The sequence below is a fragment of the Hypanus sabinus genome, chromosome X1 (genome assembly GCF_030144855.1).
Source record: "Hypanus sabinus isolate sHypSab1 chromosome X1, sHypSab1.hap1, whole genome shotgun sequence".
Classification (NCBI taxonomy): Eukaryota; Metazoa; Chordata; class Chondrichthyes; order Myliobatiformes; family Dasyatidae; genus Hypanus; species Hypanus sabinus.
The window spans coordinates 17,522,771-17,540,886 of record NC_082738.1 but is presented as its reverse complement, the minus strand read 5'-3'; the positions used below and the strand labels follow the sequence as shown (position 1 = coordinate 17,540,886).

Sequence of the window (18,116 nt, the reverse complement as noted above, 5' to 3'; positions counted from 1 at the left end):
AGTCACAGACCGGGACTATTAAATGCTTTTCTCCACAATCGCTGCCTGACGTGCTCTGTTCTTGCTCTTAATATGATATTAACTTATTATGTAAATCATTCAAACCGTATATAGTAATCTGTTCGAAAATTAGAACATACAGTACTGTGCTGGCAAGGCATTTTACGACAACACAATATTTATACTGTATTTCCCGCCGGGCTGCTTGATGCATAGTTTAAATGGAGGGTATCAACCAATCAAATACTGCAATGAAAGCAGTATTGTCTTTTCGCTATTTTCAACCAATAACGTGCTAAAAAAAAGCTACAACCAATCAGATACCCTCTTCATTATTTGGTAAAGCTTATCACTTTTCCTCACCAGTCAGTTAACACTTGAAGCCACAACAATCGGATTTGCGTTATATTAGCTAATCATAGATTGCGTTCCATTATAGTTTTAGTGTCTACCAATGATTCGTTGTGTGTAATGTTCTCTTGTGCTCCTTGTAGCCAATCCGGTATAGTGTTCCAATGCGATTTGCCCTGTGGAAGTAGGCGGGGTAATTGGCAGTTAAGCTGAAGAACGGCGTTTTCATCTATCGAGTCTCCGGGTAGTTTGCCATGTCTTAGTCATGAAGTTTTGCGATGGAAGACGACGTTATAATTAGAACTCAACTCTTTCATAACCGAGTTCGTGAGTGTATTGTAAGTATTTTTTAAAAGATTGATTGCTTTTCGTTTAGTTTTTGATCAAGATGAAAGAAAATTGCATGAATACAATTAATGTTCGAAAGGAACTTCAGCATGAGCATGGTATTGTTGATAGTTTATGATCATAGAGACGTGAGGAAAGTTGTGATTTTGATAACTGAAAACCCACGCGTGGCTTCACACGTGTTAAAGTATACTTGGGTTTGATGACATTCTCATGTTTTCACATTTTGAGAGTTGACTGAAGCCAAGATCTTATATTGTTACTGATTCTACAGGGTGTGTTTTCTTTCAACGTTGACTTATTCATTGGTTGTACCCTTGTGTTAACAATTTGCTCCGATCTTCAATGCTATGGACGCTTAATTTGAGAATTTAAAGAGATATAAATTTTGTCATGTTGCAGTCTATATTTTAGTTGACTATATTCATAGATGGTGTTGGTTAAGCACAAGCTGCAAATTAATCAGAATCACAAAGAGAAAATCTGCAGATGCTAAAAATCCGAACAACGCACACAGAACGCTGGAGGAACTCAGCAGACCAGGCAGCATCAGTGGGGGAAAAAAAGTACAGTTGATGTTTAGGGTCGAAACCTGAAATCAGAATGACATAGCATGGTGGGAATCTTTACCACTCTGTTTGCATCACTCTTTTTCCACATCTGAGCTGTTTGTTGCAGTTTTAAAATGTCTTTATTCTTCATCCTGCCTTTTTGTTTTTTTTTCCATTTATACTGAATCTTTCATCACCTGCAAATCCCATTTTAACTTGGAGTGCTGAAGCCCAAGGATCTCCAGTATATCCAAGTAATAGTGAAGGATCTTGGCCTGAAACATTAACTCTTTCATAAATGCTGCCTGATCTCTTTCTGACATTTTTTTAATAGTGGTAGAGAAATTGAGTCAACAATTTGAATCAGTTTTCTTTCTCCACACATACTGCTTGACCTGCTGAGTATTTACAGCATTTTGTGTTTTTAACTTTCCAATGAATCTCTTCTCCAAATCTGTCACAGGTGAAGATAGAGTATGGTTTCTTAGACATAGTCATTATCAGTTAGAGCAGGAAAAACCCTTGAAGATGTACTAATTAAATTAGGAAAGGTAAGAATAAAACTCAAATAAGGTGGTAGTAACATAATTTCTCTTCTGTGGTCCAAGCTTGTTGGGGGGGGGGGGGGGTGCAGGGAAACCCTAGACAAGTGAGTACAAATGGGCATTGTGTTGTAATTGCAGTGATGCAAACTGAGACTTTGGTTATGTCTGTCGACACAGTGATTTGATGGAGATCTGAAATACTTATAAATTGAATAGAATTGATTTAAACTGCACTGTTTAAGGATCTAGGATGAGGGAATATTTTGAAGAGTTAAATGTAAAACTATAACAGAGTAGGGAATGGTGTTCCTCCATTCCGCGAGCATTAAAACCACATTAGTAAATACTGCTCACAAACAAGAGAAAATCTGCAGATAAAAAGATGATGTTTTTTATTCCCAGTCCTGCTGAAGGGTTTCGGTCTGAAACATTGACTGTTTACTTTTTTCCCATAGATGCTGCCTTGCCTGCTGAGTTCCTCCAGCATTTTGTGTGTGTTGCTTTAATAACTACTGTTTGTATTTATATTTCACATTTTTAATTGGGAAAATTGGCTTAAGTAAAGGGACTCAAGAGCAGGGAGGGAATTGGATTTTGAACAGTTTTGAAAAATGGATAAATACCAGAACAGATTGGCTTGGCTGAGTGATTTTTGCCCCACTGTCTATTGCAGACATTACAAAATGAACTTGGTGCTGTAGGTGGATAGAATTTGAAAAGGGAATATGTCTGAGAAGCCTTTTTTTTTACTAAGTCCAGGAAAGGGAAAGTTTTCATAAGAGTTTTGGATGCCAGTGTATGGAAATAAGCAGTTCATCATTGGGAGCCTCCAAACTAAAGATAGTGATTAAAAGGAGTACAAAAAATCCATTAGCTTCTAATACTTGATAGAATGGGAGAAGTCAAAGGTGGTAGTTAGATATGAGGGGAAATATGTAGGCGCCCTTACTATCTGGAGTGATCCCAGAATAATAGAAAGCTTGTGTTTTAGTTTTGCATTTTAATGTGAAAATGTTTCTTGCACTACATAGCTAGCTATAAAAAGTGCAATGAGTTATCTGTTTTTGAGAGAAATAGAAAATGTTGTATTTTTTGAAAATATCGTATTTTTTTAAAATATGGCCGTGAGGTAAGTGAGCCATTGGTATTGCCACATTGTGTATTGGCACATCTGCAATTCATCATTATGAATGTGATGTATGTAATATGTTTATATTATGTTTATATTCCTTGAGTGAGTTGTACTTTCTTTAAGAATGCTTCTAAACTGATGTGATGTTAGGCCCTAGTAAATTGCCCAGTTTAAGTTTTGTGCTGATTTGTTTTCCGATTCAATTTTGGCACGGGCGTTTGCATTTTTGTGGCATTCTTTGGGGAAGTTGTGCAGTTTCCACACTGCATGCATTAGAATTATGGACAATTGTCACCTCTTCCACTACCTGTTTCCTCCATCCCCACCCAAACAAAATAACTCCTGGTATTGAAGTGAACAAACTTTGGTTCTGTGTTAGTGGATCAGTGGGTAAATATCACGTATAGATTTGGGGAGTAATTGATGTTGAAAATATGGCTAAATTGGCCATTTTCTCCACAGTTAAGTCATTTAATGATCTCATTACACACTGTAAAAATGTGGGTTTTGATTGAGGTAGAGTAAAACTAATCTTGACTTCATTGAAGGTTGAAAATCGGAAGGAAAAACTGAGCACATCAGGCTGTGAAGAAAGCAACAATTAATGTTTCATGTCAGTCAGTTGAACAGAATGGCCACTTAGCTTGGATGGCAGAGAACTGTTGAGATGCCAGGATATAACTCATCTTTTGCTTTGGAATGAGATAGCCAGCCCATAGATAAATATGAATCAATCTTAAGGTGTGGTAAAGTTTTACTTGAGCACAAATGATGAAATAATTGAACCATAACTTGCATAGAGACCTTTGTGCAGTCATTTGTCAAATGTTTCTCTTGCAAAGTGGAGTCATAAAGTGTACCTTTAACCTGCCCTTACTGTCCAGTGTTAAGTACTGGAATTATTTGATTTGTTAAGCAATATACACTATTAATGATGAACATAGCGGTTATCATGGTGATTACAAATTGCCTTCAGTCTGATTTTGCAATAGTACTAAAATAATATTCTGTTGCAAGTTGATCAAAAGCTTGTAACACTCCATAATACAGTGTACTTTAGATATTCAAAATCCATTAAGGATCCAAAGATGGGATACTCATTATCATATCCTTGAACCCTTTGCCCTCCTTGTTGGTGAGGAGCAAAATAAGTAAGAATTCCTGTTGATCTCTGAAGTCACTGTCCACTGCAGGCTGATTATGAAAGTATGATTTTACTTTTCTTGAGCACTGTTGTGGGAGGAAATGACCAGGTCGATGGAGAAAATCAATTCAAGGGATGTATCCAAATCTTTCTCTTCATTACAAATGGTCTTTTTTTTAATGACAGCCTTCTCTAAGTTTTCTAAACGTCAGGCGCTTGCCATGGTTCAGTCCTTTCTTCCTTGCCAAAGGTTCAGGATAACGAAACTGCTTGCACCTCTGAGCCAATATCCTCTCTTCACGTAAGCTTCCTGCTTCAGCCTCTCTGTTTGCTCCTCTCTCTGCTTGTTTGCTGTTGAACTCGTAGTCCAAGCAAAATTAACTTAGAAACACTTGGAAGGTTGATGTAGGAGTATAGATACTAAAGGTGTTGACACTGTTTCATCCTTCTGAGAAGATGTGTCTTCCTAAAAAGATCATTGTGGGGTGATAACCATGACAAGCTGTGGACTCCTGATGAAGGGTCTGGGCCCGAAACGTCGACTGTACTTCTTATAGATGCTGCCTGGCCTGCTGCATTCCACTAGCGTTTTGTGTGTGTTGCTTGAATTTCCAGCATCTGCAGATTTCCTCCTGCTTCCATGCTTCTTGGTGTTCCTTCTGGATCTCTCGGAATGCGTGCCAAACCCATTGGATCAGTGACGCTGTTGCATAAATACCTGTTTAAGAAGTGTCTGCGAATGATGTGTTTGCACCATCATTCCCTGTTCTGGGATATTGGATGTTTTACTTAGCTAAGAATTCCACTTAACTGTGTGAGTGTAGATGTGATATACCGTTCCTTTTTAAAAAGTATTCAACCCCCCCCCCCGGGAATTTTTCATGTTTTCTTGTTTTACAACATTGAAGCACAGTAGATTTAATTTGGCTTTTTTGAAACTGATTGACAGAAAAAGACTTTCATGTCAAAGTGAAAAAATATCTACAAAGAGATCTAAATTAATTACAAATATAACACAGAAAATAATTGATTGTATAAATATTCACCCCCCCCCCTTTAATATCACACACTAGATCATCACTAGTACAGCCAATTGGGTTTAGAAGTCACATAATTAGTAAAACAGAGATCACTGTGTGCAGTCAAGGTGTTTCAATTGATTGTAGTAAAAATACACCAATATCTGGAAGGTCCAACTGCTAGTGGGTGACTGCAAGAAGGGTATTAGTGAATGAGGTCACCAAGAGATCTATGACAACTCTGGAGGAGTTACAAGTTTCAGATGGGAGAGACTGCACAAACAACAACTGTTGCCCGGGTGCTTCACCAGTCGCAGCTTTATGGGAGAGTGGCAAAGAGAAAGCCACTGTTGGGGGGGGGGGGGGGGGGGAACTCACATGAAATCTTGGAGTTTGCCAGAAGTCATGTGGGAGACTCTGAAGTCAGCTGGAAGAAGGTTCTTTGGTTCGATGAAATCAACATTGAGCTTTTTGGCCATCAGACTAAACACTGCACACCATCAAAAACACACCATCTCTACTGTGAAGCATGGTGGTGGCTGCATCATGCTGTGGAGATGCTTCACTGCAGCAGGTCCTGGAAGGCTTGTGAAGGTAGAGGATAAAATGAATGCAGCAAAACACAGGCAATCCCTGAGTTACGAACGTCCAACATACAAACAGCTGATGAATGGAGGAAGGAGAATGCCGTCCGCCATTTTAATTCTGATCACGACGCTGTCCGCCATTTTAAGTCGTTGTCACTGTGTTGAGTATGTAACTTTGTATTTGGCTTAAATTTTTCTTAGCAAGATTCACCCTGACCCCCCCTCCCCTTTTTTTCTCCAGTCAGCACCGCCCCCACTTGTCCCATTTAACCTATCCAGTGTGGGTGGACTTTAGCACCTGGCGGAGCTCGGGACCCGCCACCCACGGCTGAATCCGCAGTGTTTCTGTTCTGTTTACGGAAAACGGTCATGATTGAAAATAAAGTGGAAATAATAAAGCGATCGGAAAGAGGCTTTATCCTTTTTCATTGGAAGAGCGTTAAGCTACAGTCGGTCACCGATCGGAACAATTTTAAAGGATAAAGTGAGAGTAGTGGACCATGTGAAAGGCCCTTCCCTGATGAAAGCTACAATTATTACTAAGCAACGCAGTGGTTTACTTATTGAAATACATATGTTTCTTAAGTGTTTTATATGCATAGATAGGTAAAATATATACTAAGACAAACATTTGACTAACTGACGCTAAATAATACCAGATGTACTTGTTCCGACTTGCGTACAAATCTGACTTAAAGACAGACTCAGGAATGGAACTCGTTCGTAACCCGGGGACAACCTGTACAGTAGTGGTCGCCAACCCGTCAATCACAATCAACTGTTTCGATCTTTGAGACTTTCCCAGTAGATCCCGAAAAAAAAGAAAAATAAATACACAAATACTGTTGAGAGATTGTTTCCGGGTTGCGGGGTTTTAGTTCCGTTCTTTCTGCCCAGTGTGTATGCGTGTAGCTCCCCCGCACTACACAGTGTACTTCAGTGGTCCCCAACCACAGGGCCGTGAGGAAACGATAGGAGTCAGCTGCATCTTTCCTCATTCCCACTGTACCTACGCGAGGTCATCAGTCGCCTAAACACAGTGACACCCTTATGCCAGGGATCACTGGTTGGCCTTGGGCAGCCGGCGAGAAGTGCCGTTGCTACTGGCCTGGAGCACGGACAGATGGGCGCCCCTCTAAACCTGTTTAACACACTGAATGTTCGTGGAGAATCTGGTGCTAAAATATTTGCAGACGACCTAATTTGGGCTCAGTGTTTCGTAAGCAGCAGAGCAGCTACCTTGCTGCGATCTACTGAAACAAACTTTTGTCGGCCGATAGATCCTACAGGGCGGGGTGGGCACGGGCCCTGTCGCTCTCCTCGCTCGGTTGGTCGCTCTCTCCGGACTGCGACCGCCGCGGCCCCGGCACGGGGACCTCCGGCCCTGACCATGTCATCTCACCTGATCCACGACCAGCCGCACCTGGCCAGGGTGTCTGGTGGCGGGCAGGCAGACCCGGAGGCTGTCTAATGAGGCAATGAAGCTCTCAAAACTGCTTCGGTACCCCGAGTCCAAGCGTCCAGCACTTAAAGACAAACACATTGAGTTTTTTCAGGGGAAAAAACATGAGCAAGCGGGACAGAAGCTAAGTGCTGAGAGCCACGTAAGCTAAATTGTGGAATAGACTGGACATAAGGAACCTGCTTCGAGTATTGCTGTATTCCTGTCGTGTTTAACACCCCACCCCCTGTCGGCCGGTCCGCAAGAATGTTGTCAATATTAAACCAGTCCGCAGTGCAAAGAAGGGTGTGTACCCCTGGTGTTTATACATTATTTCTACTTCTGGGTTGCGGGGTTTTACTTCTGGTCTTTTCTGCCCCGGTCCGCATGCATGTGACTAATTGATCTGGGGTTGATCTTGCCTTTTACTAAGGCCGAGGTAGGGGATATTGGGCTTAAAAAGGTTGGTGACCACTACTGCACAGGGAAATCATGGAGGAAAACCTGATGCAGTCTGCAAGAGAACTGTGAGCTGGGAGAAGATTTGTTTTCCAGTGAGACAATGACCCCAGGCATAAAGCCAAAGCTACACAGGAATGGTTTAAAAACAACAACGTTAATGTCCTGGAGTGGCCAAGTCAGAGTCCAGACCTCAATCCAACTGAGAATTTGTGGCTGGACTTGAAAAGGGCTGTTTGCTAACGATCCCCATGCAATCTGGCAGAGCTTGAGTAGTTTTGTAAAGAAGAATGGGGAAAAATTGCAGTGTCCAGATGTGCAAAGCTGATGGAGACCTATCCACACAGGCTCAAGGGTATAATTGCTGCCAAAGGTACATCTACTGAATTGAATTGAAGGGGGTGAGTAATTATTTTGTTTTTAATAATTGTAATAAATTTACACCAATTTGTAGAAATTTGTTTTCACTTTGACACGATAACCTACCACCCGGCCAATCTTTGGGATGTGAGAAGAAAGTAATCTAAGAGAAGCCCACGTGGTCTGAGAGCATACAAATTCTATGTGCAGCCCTGGACATCAGGATCAAACCTGGATTGCTTGAGCTACAAGGCAGTAGCACTACCTGCTATACCACTCACCATATCTAGTAAGACCACTTTCTGGGGCACCAAAGTGATGCTTCGATTTTCCACTGCCTATTCTGTTTTGACCTAGGAGACTGAAATTTGAAACTGCTGCAGACTATTGCTAACTTGGACATGACATGACTTGCCTTTTTTGAATTTGCTTCTGACAGTGCAGGTGTTTGTTGTCTTGTATTCAATAATTCAACTTGCTGGAATTGTCCAGTTTTCTCTCGTTCCGTTTTTAAACCATGTTGAGATGCTTTTGGAAATTTTGACTAATTATGATGAAAACCTAAACTAGATTGTTTGAAAACATTGCACTGGAATTTGGTTGGTTTGGTTTAATGTAAACTGGACTCTATTTGGAAACCATTCCAGTTGTAAATGAACATTTGGTAGGGGTGGATACAGTTGTTATAAATTATGTGTAACTTATTCAAGCTGTCAGAATCCCAAGAGGTAATAAATTGCATGCTGCTGCTAAGCTGGAGAACCTGAGCTGTCATTTAATCTTGTCAACTAAAGGGTTTCTCAGGGCATGAGTTTCTGTTTACTTGCACTGTTTATTTCTTTTTACTATGTTCCTGAAGTTGACCAGAATGTCACAAAAAAACTCTGTTTGCAAAAATTGTGTTGGTGCAAATAGTTCCTCACTCTTGTGCCTGTATAATGAATGCACTGTGTTAGCTGCGATCCTGTCCTAATTGTGCCTAATTGCCAGTCTTTAAGTGATGTTTAAACTTTTCCAACAGAGCAGCACTAATAGGATTGCTTTTCGAAACTTTAAATGCTACTTTATAATTTTAGTAAAATTTGCCAGGTGACCTGTCATTATAATTAGACACCAGTCTTATACAGCTCTTTAACATTCAGTTTGTTAGTTTAAAGTTTGATTATCTATGGTTGGACTGCTTAAAGTCCAATTGTATTTATGAAGCTGGATCAGTAACCATTCTCAAATATCAAGGTGTGTATGCTTTTTAAAATGTTCTCCAAAGAATAGAATAGAAGAATGCTCAAGACAATGAGATTGCACTGCTACTTCAGTCTGTACAAAATAGATATTTAAAATACATACAGTGCAGCTTAATTTTTAAAAATCCCCATATTTACAAAGTCACCAGTGTCTTTGATAGACCTTAATACTGAAAAGCCATCGGCAAGCTGGGGTGTAGCTTTATTCAGCTGCACAACAGCCCTCAGGAAGAAGCTGTTTTTCAGTCTTACTGTCTTGGCTAAGATGTTTCTGTATCTCTGACCAGATGGCAGGAGATTGAACAGACGGTGTCTGGGATGGGATGGGTCTTTAATGATGTTACGAGCGCGCCATAGGAATTGAGAGTTGTAGATTATCTTCAGGTCCCAATGATGTGTTCAGATTGGGTTTAAATCACCCATTAGAGTACTTTGTTATCTGTCTTGCTGCATCTGGAGTAGCACACTTTCATTCCATATGTCAGTTTGCTCTTCTTCGCACATCAATAAAAGTTGACTGGCAATTTTTGGGACAGATTAACTCTCCTTAAGCAAAACAGGTAGTATAGTCACTGTTGTGCCTTCGAGGTTGTGTTGATGGACCAAGGGAACTCCTCGGTGATGATCATCCCCAAAAACTTGAAACTGGAGACTTGAAAGTGCAACCTAACTGTGCTGGTTAATGTCATTTTTTTTAAACATTTGGTGATATGCAAATGAGGTTTTAGTGAAAACCAGTATAATTTTCAGCACAGATTTTGCCCAAAGTGAAAACCTTTTAATATAGTGAATCTAAGCAAAAGAAACGAACAAAATTTCAAACAATAGGGACAACCTACCGGGGAAAGCTGCAGCAATCAGATCTGTGGCTCAGAAGACAAGGGGGAAGAAGAGGGGTATAGTAGTGATAGCAGATTCAATAAAACCACAAGGCATAGGAGCAGAATTAGGCCATTTGGCCCATCGAGTCTGCTCCACTAGTCAATCATCTTTTTTTTGTTTCTCTTCCCCCCCCCCCGGCCCCCAACTCCACTCCTGGCCTTCTCCCTGTAACTGTTGATGCTGTGACCAATCAGAACTTGTCAATCTCTGCTTCAAATACAACCAACAACCTGGCCTCCACAGCTGCCTGTGGTAACAAATTCCACAAATTCACCCACCCGCTCGCTTCTCCGTGTCTCTGTTTTAAATGGACACCCCTCCATCCTGAGGATCTGCTGTCTTGTCCTAGACTCCCCCACCATGGGAAACATCCTTTCCACATCTACTCTGTCTAGGCCTTTCAACATTTGAAAGGTTTCAATGAGATCTCCCCTCATCCTTCTAAATTCCAGTGAGTACAGACCCAGAGCTATCAAGCGTTCCTCATATGATAACCCTTTCATTCCCGGAATCATCCTTGTGAACCTCCTCTAAACCATCTCCAATGCCAGCACATCTTTTCTTCAATGAGCCCAAAACTGTTCACAGTACTCAAGGTGAGACTTCACCAGAGCCTTATAAATCCTCAGCATCATATCCCTGCTCTTGTATTCTAGACCTCTTGAAATTAATGTTAACATTGCATTTGCCTTCCTCACCACCGACTCAACCTACAAGTTAACCTTTGCATCTCAGATTTTTGGGTTTTCTGCCCTTTGAAAATTGTCTACATATTTATTTCTTCTACCAAAGTGCATGACCATGGATTTTCCAACATTGTATTTCATTTGCCACTTTCTTGCCCATCCTCCTAATCTGTCCAAGTCCTTCTGCAGCATACCTGTTTCCTCAACACTATTTGTCCCTCCACCAATCTTTGTATTATTTGCAAACTTGGCAACAAAGCCATCTATTCCATCATCTAAATCATTTATATTCAGCATAAAAAGAAGTGGTCCCAGCCCTGACCCTTGCAGAACACCACTGGTCACTGGCAGCCGACCAGAAAGGGATCCTTTTATTCCCACTCGCCGCCTCCTACCAATCAGCCAGTGCTCTAACCATGTTGGTAACTTTCCTATAATACCATAAGCTCTTAATTTGGTAAGCAGCCTCGTGTGGCACCTTGTCAAAGGCCTTCTGGAAGTCCAAATATACAACATCCACTGCATCCCCCTTATCCTACTTGTAATCTCCTCAAGTAATGCCAACAGGTTTGTCAGGCAAGATTTTCCCTTAAGGAAACCATGTTGACTTTGTCCTATCTTGTCCTGTGTCACCAAGTACTCCGTGACCTCATCCTTAACAATTGACTCCAACATCTTCCCAACCACTGAGATCAGTCTAACTCAGGGGTCGGCAACCCGCGGCTCCGGAGCCGCATGCGACTCTTTGATCTCTGTGCTGTGGCTCCCTGTGGTTTGTTAGTTTTTGAAATGTAATTCAAAATTTGAAGATTATGGTGATCTTGTACAATCTAAAAACGTTGTGGAGACCCCATTTCCTGGCACATCCGAACCGGCTCACAATTAGCCACCGTTCCGGCTAAGGGAGATAGCCTACGGGGGTTTGTGAGTACGTGTCTTTTGGAGCATCCGCGCCCACGGGGACGGGTTGAGGGAGGCTTTAAATCAAGGCTGTTTAGTTCGAATAAAGTTACCTTTGACTGCAGTGTCGCTATTTTAGCGCTGCGTGTAGCGCTACACCGCTACAACGTGTTTTTTATCGCTATTAATATACATCACCACTGCCAATGCCTGACACCCGCCAGTGCGCGCTGTCTTTTAATTCTTCGATCCAAGGTAGGCTAACTATGGAGTAACCTTCAACCCAACGTCTTTTTTTCGGAGTTCAAAATGTTTTTGTTGCATGCAGAAATGTAATTTCGTTTTCTCTGCAGGAGTTCATCAATTTCATAAATGCAACACATCATAGTTTGTTTATACATAGCATAAAGGCAAAAAAAACCAGTTGTATGCAGTGTTATTTCATTTTAACTGTCAAACGGGTTTTGTGGCTCCCAGTGTTTTCTTTTCTGTGGGAAATGGGTCCATATTGGCTCTTTCAGTGGTAAACGTTGCCGACCCCTGGTCTAACTGGTCTATAGTTTCAGTTCTGCTGCCTCCCTCCTTTCTTAGAGTGACATTTGCAATTTTCCAGTCATCTGGCACCATGCCAGAGTCCAGTGATTTTTGAAAGATCATTACTAATGCCTCCACAATCTCTTTCAGAACCCTAGGGTGTAGTTCCTCTGGCCTGGGTGACTTGGATCTTTCAGCTTTTTAAGCACCTTCTCCCTTTATAATAGTAAACGCACTCACTTCTCTTCCCTCACACCCTTCAACATCTAGCACACTGCTAGTGTCTTCCGCAGTGAAGACTGATGTAAAATACTCATTTAGTTCATCTGCCATCTCCTTGGGTCCCATTATTATTTCCCCACCCTCATTTTCTAGTTGTCCTGTATCCATTCTCATCTCTTTTATATATTTGAAAAAGCTTTTTCTATCCACCTTGATATTGTTTGCTAGCTTGCTTTCAGATTTAATGTTTTCCTTCCTAATAATTCTTCTAGGTTTTCAAAAGCTTCCCAATCCTCTATCTTCCTGCTAATTTTTCCTTTACCTTAAGCTCCCTAATTCCCTCCGGTTCATTACAGAACACCCAATCCAGTATAGCTGATCCCCTAGTAGGCTCAACGATAAACTGCTCTAAAAAGCCATTCAACAAACTCACTCTCTCAAGCTCCATTACCAACTTGATTTTCCTAATCTATCTGCATGTACCTTGCTACCCCTTTTGATTCTGCCTCCCTCACACACTGATACTCACTCTGCTGGCTGCAATTTTGTTGGACCAGTTGCCTGCCCTTCCTGCCTGTCTGTCTGCACACTATCTTAGCTTTTTTACTATCCGTCCTTTACACCGGTTACCATCACCTTGACAAATTAGTTTAAACCCTCCCTAAAAGCTCTAACAAACCTGCCCGCAAGAATATTGCCCCCCCCCTCTGGTTCAGGTGAACCTCTTCCCTTTTGTACAGATCATTACTCCCTCAGAAGAGATTCCAATGAATCAAGAACCTGAAGTCCTGCCCTTGCAGCAGCTTCTCAGCAATGCAGTTATCTGCCAAATCATTCTATTTTTATCTTCACTGGAGCGTGGCACAGGTAGCAATCTAGAAATTACTATCCTGGAAGTCCTGCTTCTCAGCTTTCTGCCTAGCTCTCTAAATTCTCTCCGCAACCTTCTTGCTTTTCCTTTCTATATCATTGGTACCAATATATACCAAGACATCCCTGACCCTGCACCTGGGAGGCAACACACCATCCAGATGTCCTGTTCGCATCCACAGAATCTCCTGTCCGGTCCTCTCACTATTGAATCCCTATCACTACCGCTCTCCTCTTCCCCCTCTTTCCCTTCTTCACCACAGACCCTTGCTCAGTGCCAGTAACATGGTCTCCATGGCATTCCCCTGGGAGGTCATCCCCACCAACAGTATCCAAAATGGTATACTTATTATTGAGAGGAATGGCCACAGGGGTGTTCTGCGCTAATTGCCTATTCACTGTCCCATTCCTTCTCTTGACAGTCACCCAGCTCCTACCTCCTGCAACTTCGGGGTGACTACTTCCCTGTAACTCTGATCGATGATCTCCTCATTCTCTCGTACAAGCCGAAGGTCATCCAGATCTGCTCCAGATCCCTAACACGGTCTTCAAGGAGCTGCAGCCGGATGCACTTCACACAGATGTTGTTCCCTGGGAGACTCCAAGATGAAGAACACACAATGGCCATTTAAACTGCACTAAGTACCCCTGACACAGTAAGAAAAATGGGAAACCTAACAGAAATGTGCCCTGACAGCTTACCCAGAGCCGATGCCTCTTTCGAACTGAAGCCTGACACCCCCACACTCACTCCCGACAATGGCCACTCCGCGTGTCCCTTCCGTACTTTTATTTACTCCTCTCTGCACTGCTCCCACCACCAACTGGGCTGCCGGAATGACACCGAACACCCTCAAAGCTCTCCTTTTAATTTGCTAGGGGAACAGATTGGTGATTCTTTGGATTTGAAAGAGACTCCCAAATGGTATGTTGCCCCCCAGGTGCCAGGGTCAGGGACATCTCGGATTGGGTCCACAGTATTCTAAAGGGGGAGGGAGTGCAGCCAGAAATTCATGTTTCAATGTTTGGATATGCTGTACATGTGACAAAAAGCTTATTTTTTTTTATCTTCGACCAGTGAGTCTTGCATAGTGATGGACAAATTATTGGATAGGATCCTTAGAGAAAAGAGTTATGACAATTTAGAGAAGCATGGTCTGATTAGGGATAGTCAGTATGGCTTTGTGAGGGGCAGGTCATGCTTTACAAAACTGATCGAATTCTTTTGAGGCAGCGACAAAACACATTGATTAAGTCAGAGGATTGACATGGTATATATGGAATTTAGTAAGAAGTTTGATAAGGTTCACCATGGTAGGCTCATCCAGAAAGTGAGGAGGAATGGGGTCCCAGGAAACCTGGCTGTGTGGATACAGAATTGGCTTGGCCACAGAAGTCAGAGGGTGGTTGTAGATGGAGCATATTCTGCCTGGAGGTGCATGACTACTGATGTTCAGTTCAATTCATTTTATTTTCCATGAGGAACTTTGTGCAGTGGTAAGGACAACATCACAGAACTTAAGATACACAACACCACACTGCATATAATTAAACACAATATAGAATACTCACAATAGATAAGTACTAAAAATTAATGCATGTGATTTAAGATACAAATACACATAACTGTCAAAGATGCTGTGCATTCCGTAGATTCAAAATTGGGTGTTGGGGAGGGGAAGGGAGGAAGGCACAAAACTGGATAAGGCTCTCCTGGTGCTGATGGGCAGGGGCCTGTAGCGGCGTCCAGATGGCATGAGAGTGTAGTGTGTGTGAAGTGTATGTGTAATGTCCTCTACTATTTGTGGGGCTTCTTTATTGTCCGTCTCTTATGGATACTGCTGAGTGATTCTTGTTCCTGGCCAATGATTTTACTACTAATCTGTTTTTGGACCCCTGCTCTTTGTGATTTTTATAATTAACTTGGATGAGGATGTGGAAGGGTGGGTTTGCAAATGACATGAAGGTTGGTGGTGTTGTGAATAGCATAGAACTTTGTCGTAGGTTATCAGAGGACAGTGATGGGATGTAGAACTGAGCTGAGAAGTGGCAGATGGAACTCAGCTTGGTAAAATGTGAAGTGATACAAGGAGTACAAGGTTAATATCAGGACTCTTAGCAGTGTGGAGGAACAGGGTCCACACCTATAGATCCCTCAAAATTGCCATGCAAGTTAATAGAGTTGTTATGGTGTGTTGGCCTTCATTAGGTCGGGATTGAGTTCAAGAGCTGCACGGTAATGTTGCAGCTCTATGAAACACTGGCCAGACCACACTTGGAAAACTGGGTTCAGTTCTGGTTGACTCATTATAGGAAGGATGTGGAAGCTTTAGAGAGGGTGCAGAGATTTACCAGGATGCTGCCTTGATTAGAGAGCATGTCTATTAGAGGGCTTTTCTATTCTGAGTGAAGGAGGATAAGAAGTGACTTGATAAAGGTGTATAAGATGAGAAGCATGGATAGAGTGGACAGCCAGAGACTTTTTCCCAGGGTAGAAATGGCTAATACCAGACGGCACAGTTTTAAGCTGATTAGAGGGAAGTATAGGGGGTGATGCCAGAGGTAGGTTTTTTAAAACAGAGAGAGTGGTAAGTACGTGGAATGCACTACCAGGGATGATGGTAGAGGCAAATACATAGAGGGCATTTAAGAAACTCTTTGGTTGGCTCATGGATGAAAGAAAAGTGGAGGGCTATGTGGGAGGGAAGAATTAGATTGAGCTTGGAGAACATTAAAAGGTCAGCATAACACAGTGGGCTGAAAGGCCTGTACGGTGCTGTTCTATGTTCTAGAAGTATTAGATTGTGTTAGCTGTGGTTCACTTCAGTTTAGAAAAGATAGATCTTGTGCAATCTCTCTTTCAGCGTTTTGCATTCCTTTTTGACCAGGATGATTCAAGCTATGTGTGGTAATCTACATTGCCCAGTGTTAGCTAAAGCAACAGGTTTCTCTCATCGCAGATGCTGCCTGATCTGCTGACTATCCCTAGCATTATATATAGCCTAAAATAAAAATGTAAAAGTGGAACAAAATAAGTAAGAGTTAGTTATTAGTCTTTGCAGCTTTAGCGTAACCAGTATATTAGCTGTCCATATCGCCATCAGGAATTGTTTACTCAAATAGTTTATTCAAACTGTTTATCCTAAATAGTTGAAATTAACATCTGTTAGCTTAAATGTTCTTGGACACTGTTCTTGAGCCACTCGTGGACCCATACAATCTTCCTTCAAATATCAACTAAATAAACACAATGTTATGGAGAAGTTTTAAAGACTGTTAATCCCAAAGCTTTGATTTTAATCAAGTGTGAGTATCCCATCTTGCTTTCCAGTTCCTGTTGTGACTGATTTTTGTTTTCCCATTCTTGTCAAAATCAACCCCAGGGTGCTCCAAGCCCAATACCAATTCCTTCATGGTTTCCTGGCTGAGATCAGTAGGCAGAGTAAACAACTAATCTGACAAATCCCCTAGCCGTAAGACCTGGCTGTGCTCTAATTTTTATTTTATACATTGGGAAAGCCTTTGTTCTTAAATCTTGCTTGCTTTGATGCTCCCCCGATAATGTAACATCAGTCAGAGAGGGGGAAAAATGACCAGTCTTGTATCCCTTCATTGTATTGTGTTTATACTGTACAAAAGTAAAGCCATTCAAATGGAACATATAGCACTGGTTAAAATTAATTTGAATTCAGAGCTACCACATTAAGAAATGTACATTTTGAGCACAGTCAGAGTAGAGATAGATTAATGACAATCCATCAGTTAAACTATCAAGATGAGTTTTGGTGGTTAATTGGCTGTTAAGTCTGAATAATTAAACCTGGTTTGACTGGATGGATAAATGGGTTGGAGACAAGTCATGAACAAAGGCAGGATATCCTCGGAACAATAATGTTCACTTTAGACTGGCAGGTGCTGATCATGTACTGTGTATCTCCGCCCCTCTGACATTGAAACCTCTTGTAATGTTTTCTTCTGATTCTCAATTAGTCAAAAGTCATCAAAAACAGAGAAACAAGCCATATGTTGAAATCTGAAGTAAAAACAAAGTGCTCTGACTTCTGAGTGTTTCCTGCATTTTGTTTGTTATTTCTAGATCACCAAACTAAAGATGGGAACATTTAAAAAAAAATCTATATGATTCTTAGAAGATCCAATATGTTGGCTTCCTTTTTCTAAGGAACATTTTCATGAAAGGAAGATTTTTGAATATTTAACTGTTTTTCTTAAATATCAGGGTGACCCTGTGAGTTTTCTGTGAAGTTACAGCTAATTGTTTTTCAATGTCAAATCTTTCCTCCCCTCGCAAAGCATCTACCATGACTGTTACAAATGCTGCTTTCCTCCTCTCCAGACTATTTTGAGTTAAAGGCAGTACATTGACCTTTCCATTGTGGATTCTGTTTCAGGTTAGCTGCCAGGTTTCCTGCTACTTGGAGCATGTAATTGATGGGATTATATTTACAATTACTGAAAAATTCATAATTAAACAGCTGTGCTGAGGGCAAAATAACAGAAACAAATGCAAGTCAAAGTTCAAAGTAAACTTATCAAAGTACATATATGTCACCATATACAATCCTGAGATTCATTTTCTTGCAGGCATACTCAATAAATCCAAAAGCGAATAATAACCGTAACAGAATCAGTGAAAGATCACACTAACTTGGGTGTTCAACCTGAGCGCAAAAGATAACAAACTGCAAATACAAACAGAAATAAATAAGCAATAAATATCAAGAACATGAGATGAAGAGTCCTTGAATGTGAGTCCATAGGTTGTGGGAACATTTCAATGATGGGGTAAGTGAAGTTATCCTGTTTGGTTCAAGAACCTGATG

General features: G+C 41.4%; 1 protein-coding gene across 3 annotated transcripts in view; it reads left to right on the top strand.

The window, feature by feature from the left end:
• The first annotated feature begins 369 nt into the window (after positions 1 to 369).
• lmbr1l (limb development membrane protein 1-like) overlaps positions 370 to 18,116 on the top strand; it is an 84,541-nt gene continuing 66,794 nt past the window's right edge. For all 3 annotated transcript variants that reach the window (XM_059955975.1, XM_059955974.1, XM_059955973.1), the window contains exon 1: positions 370 to 689. In XM_059955975.1, the coding sequence (XP_059811958.1) occupies positions 630 to 689 (60 nt within the window). In that variant the 5' untranslated portion in view covers positions 370 to 629. The remainder of the gene's footprint in view (positions 690 to 18,116) is intronic.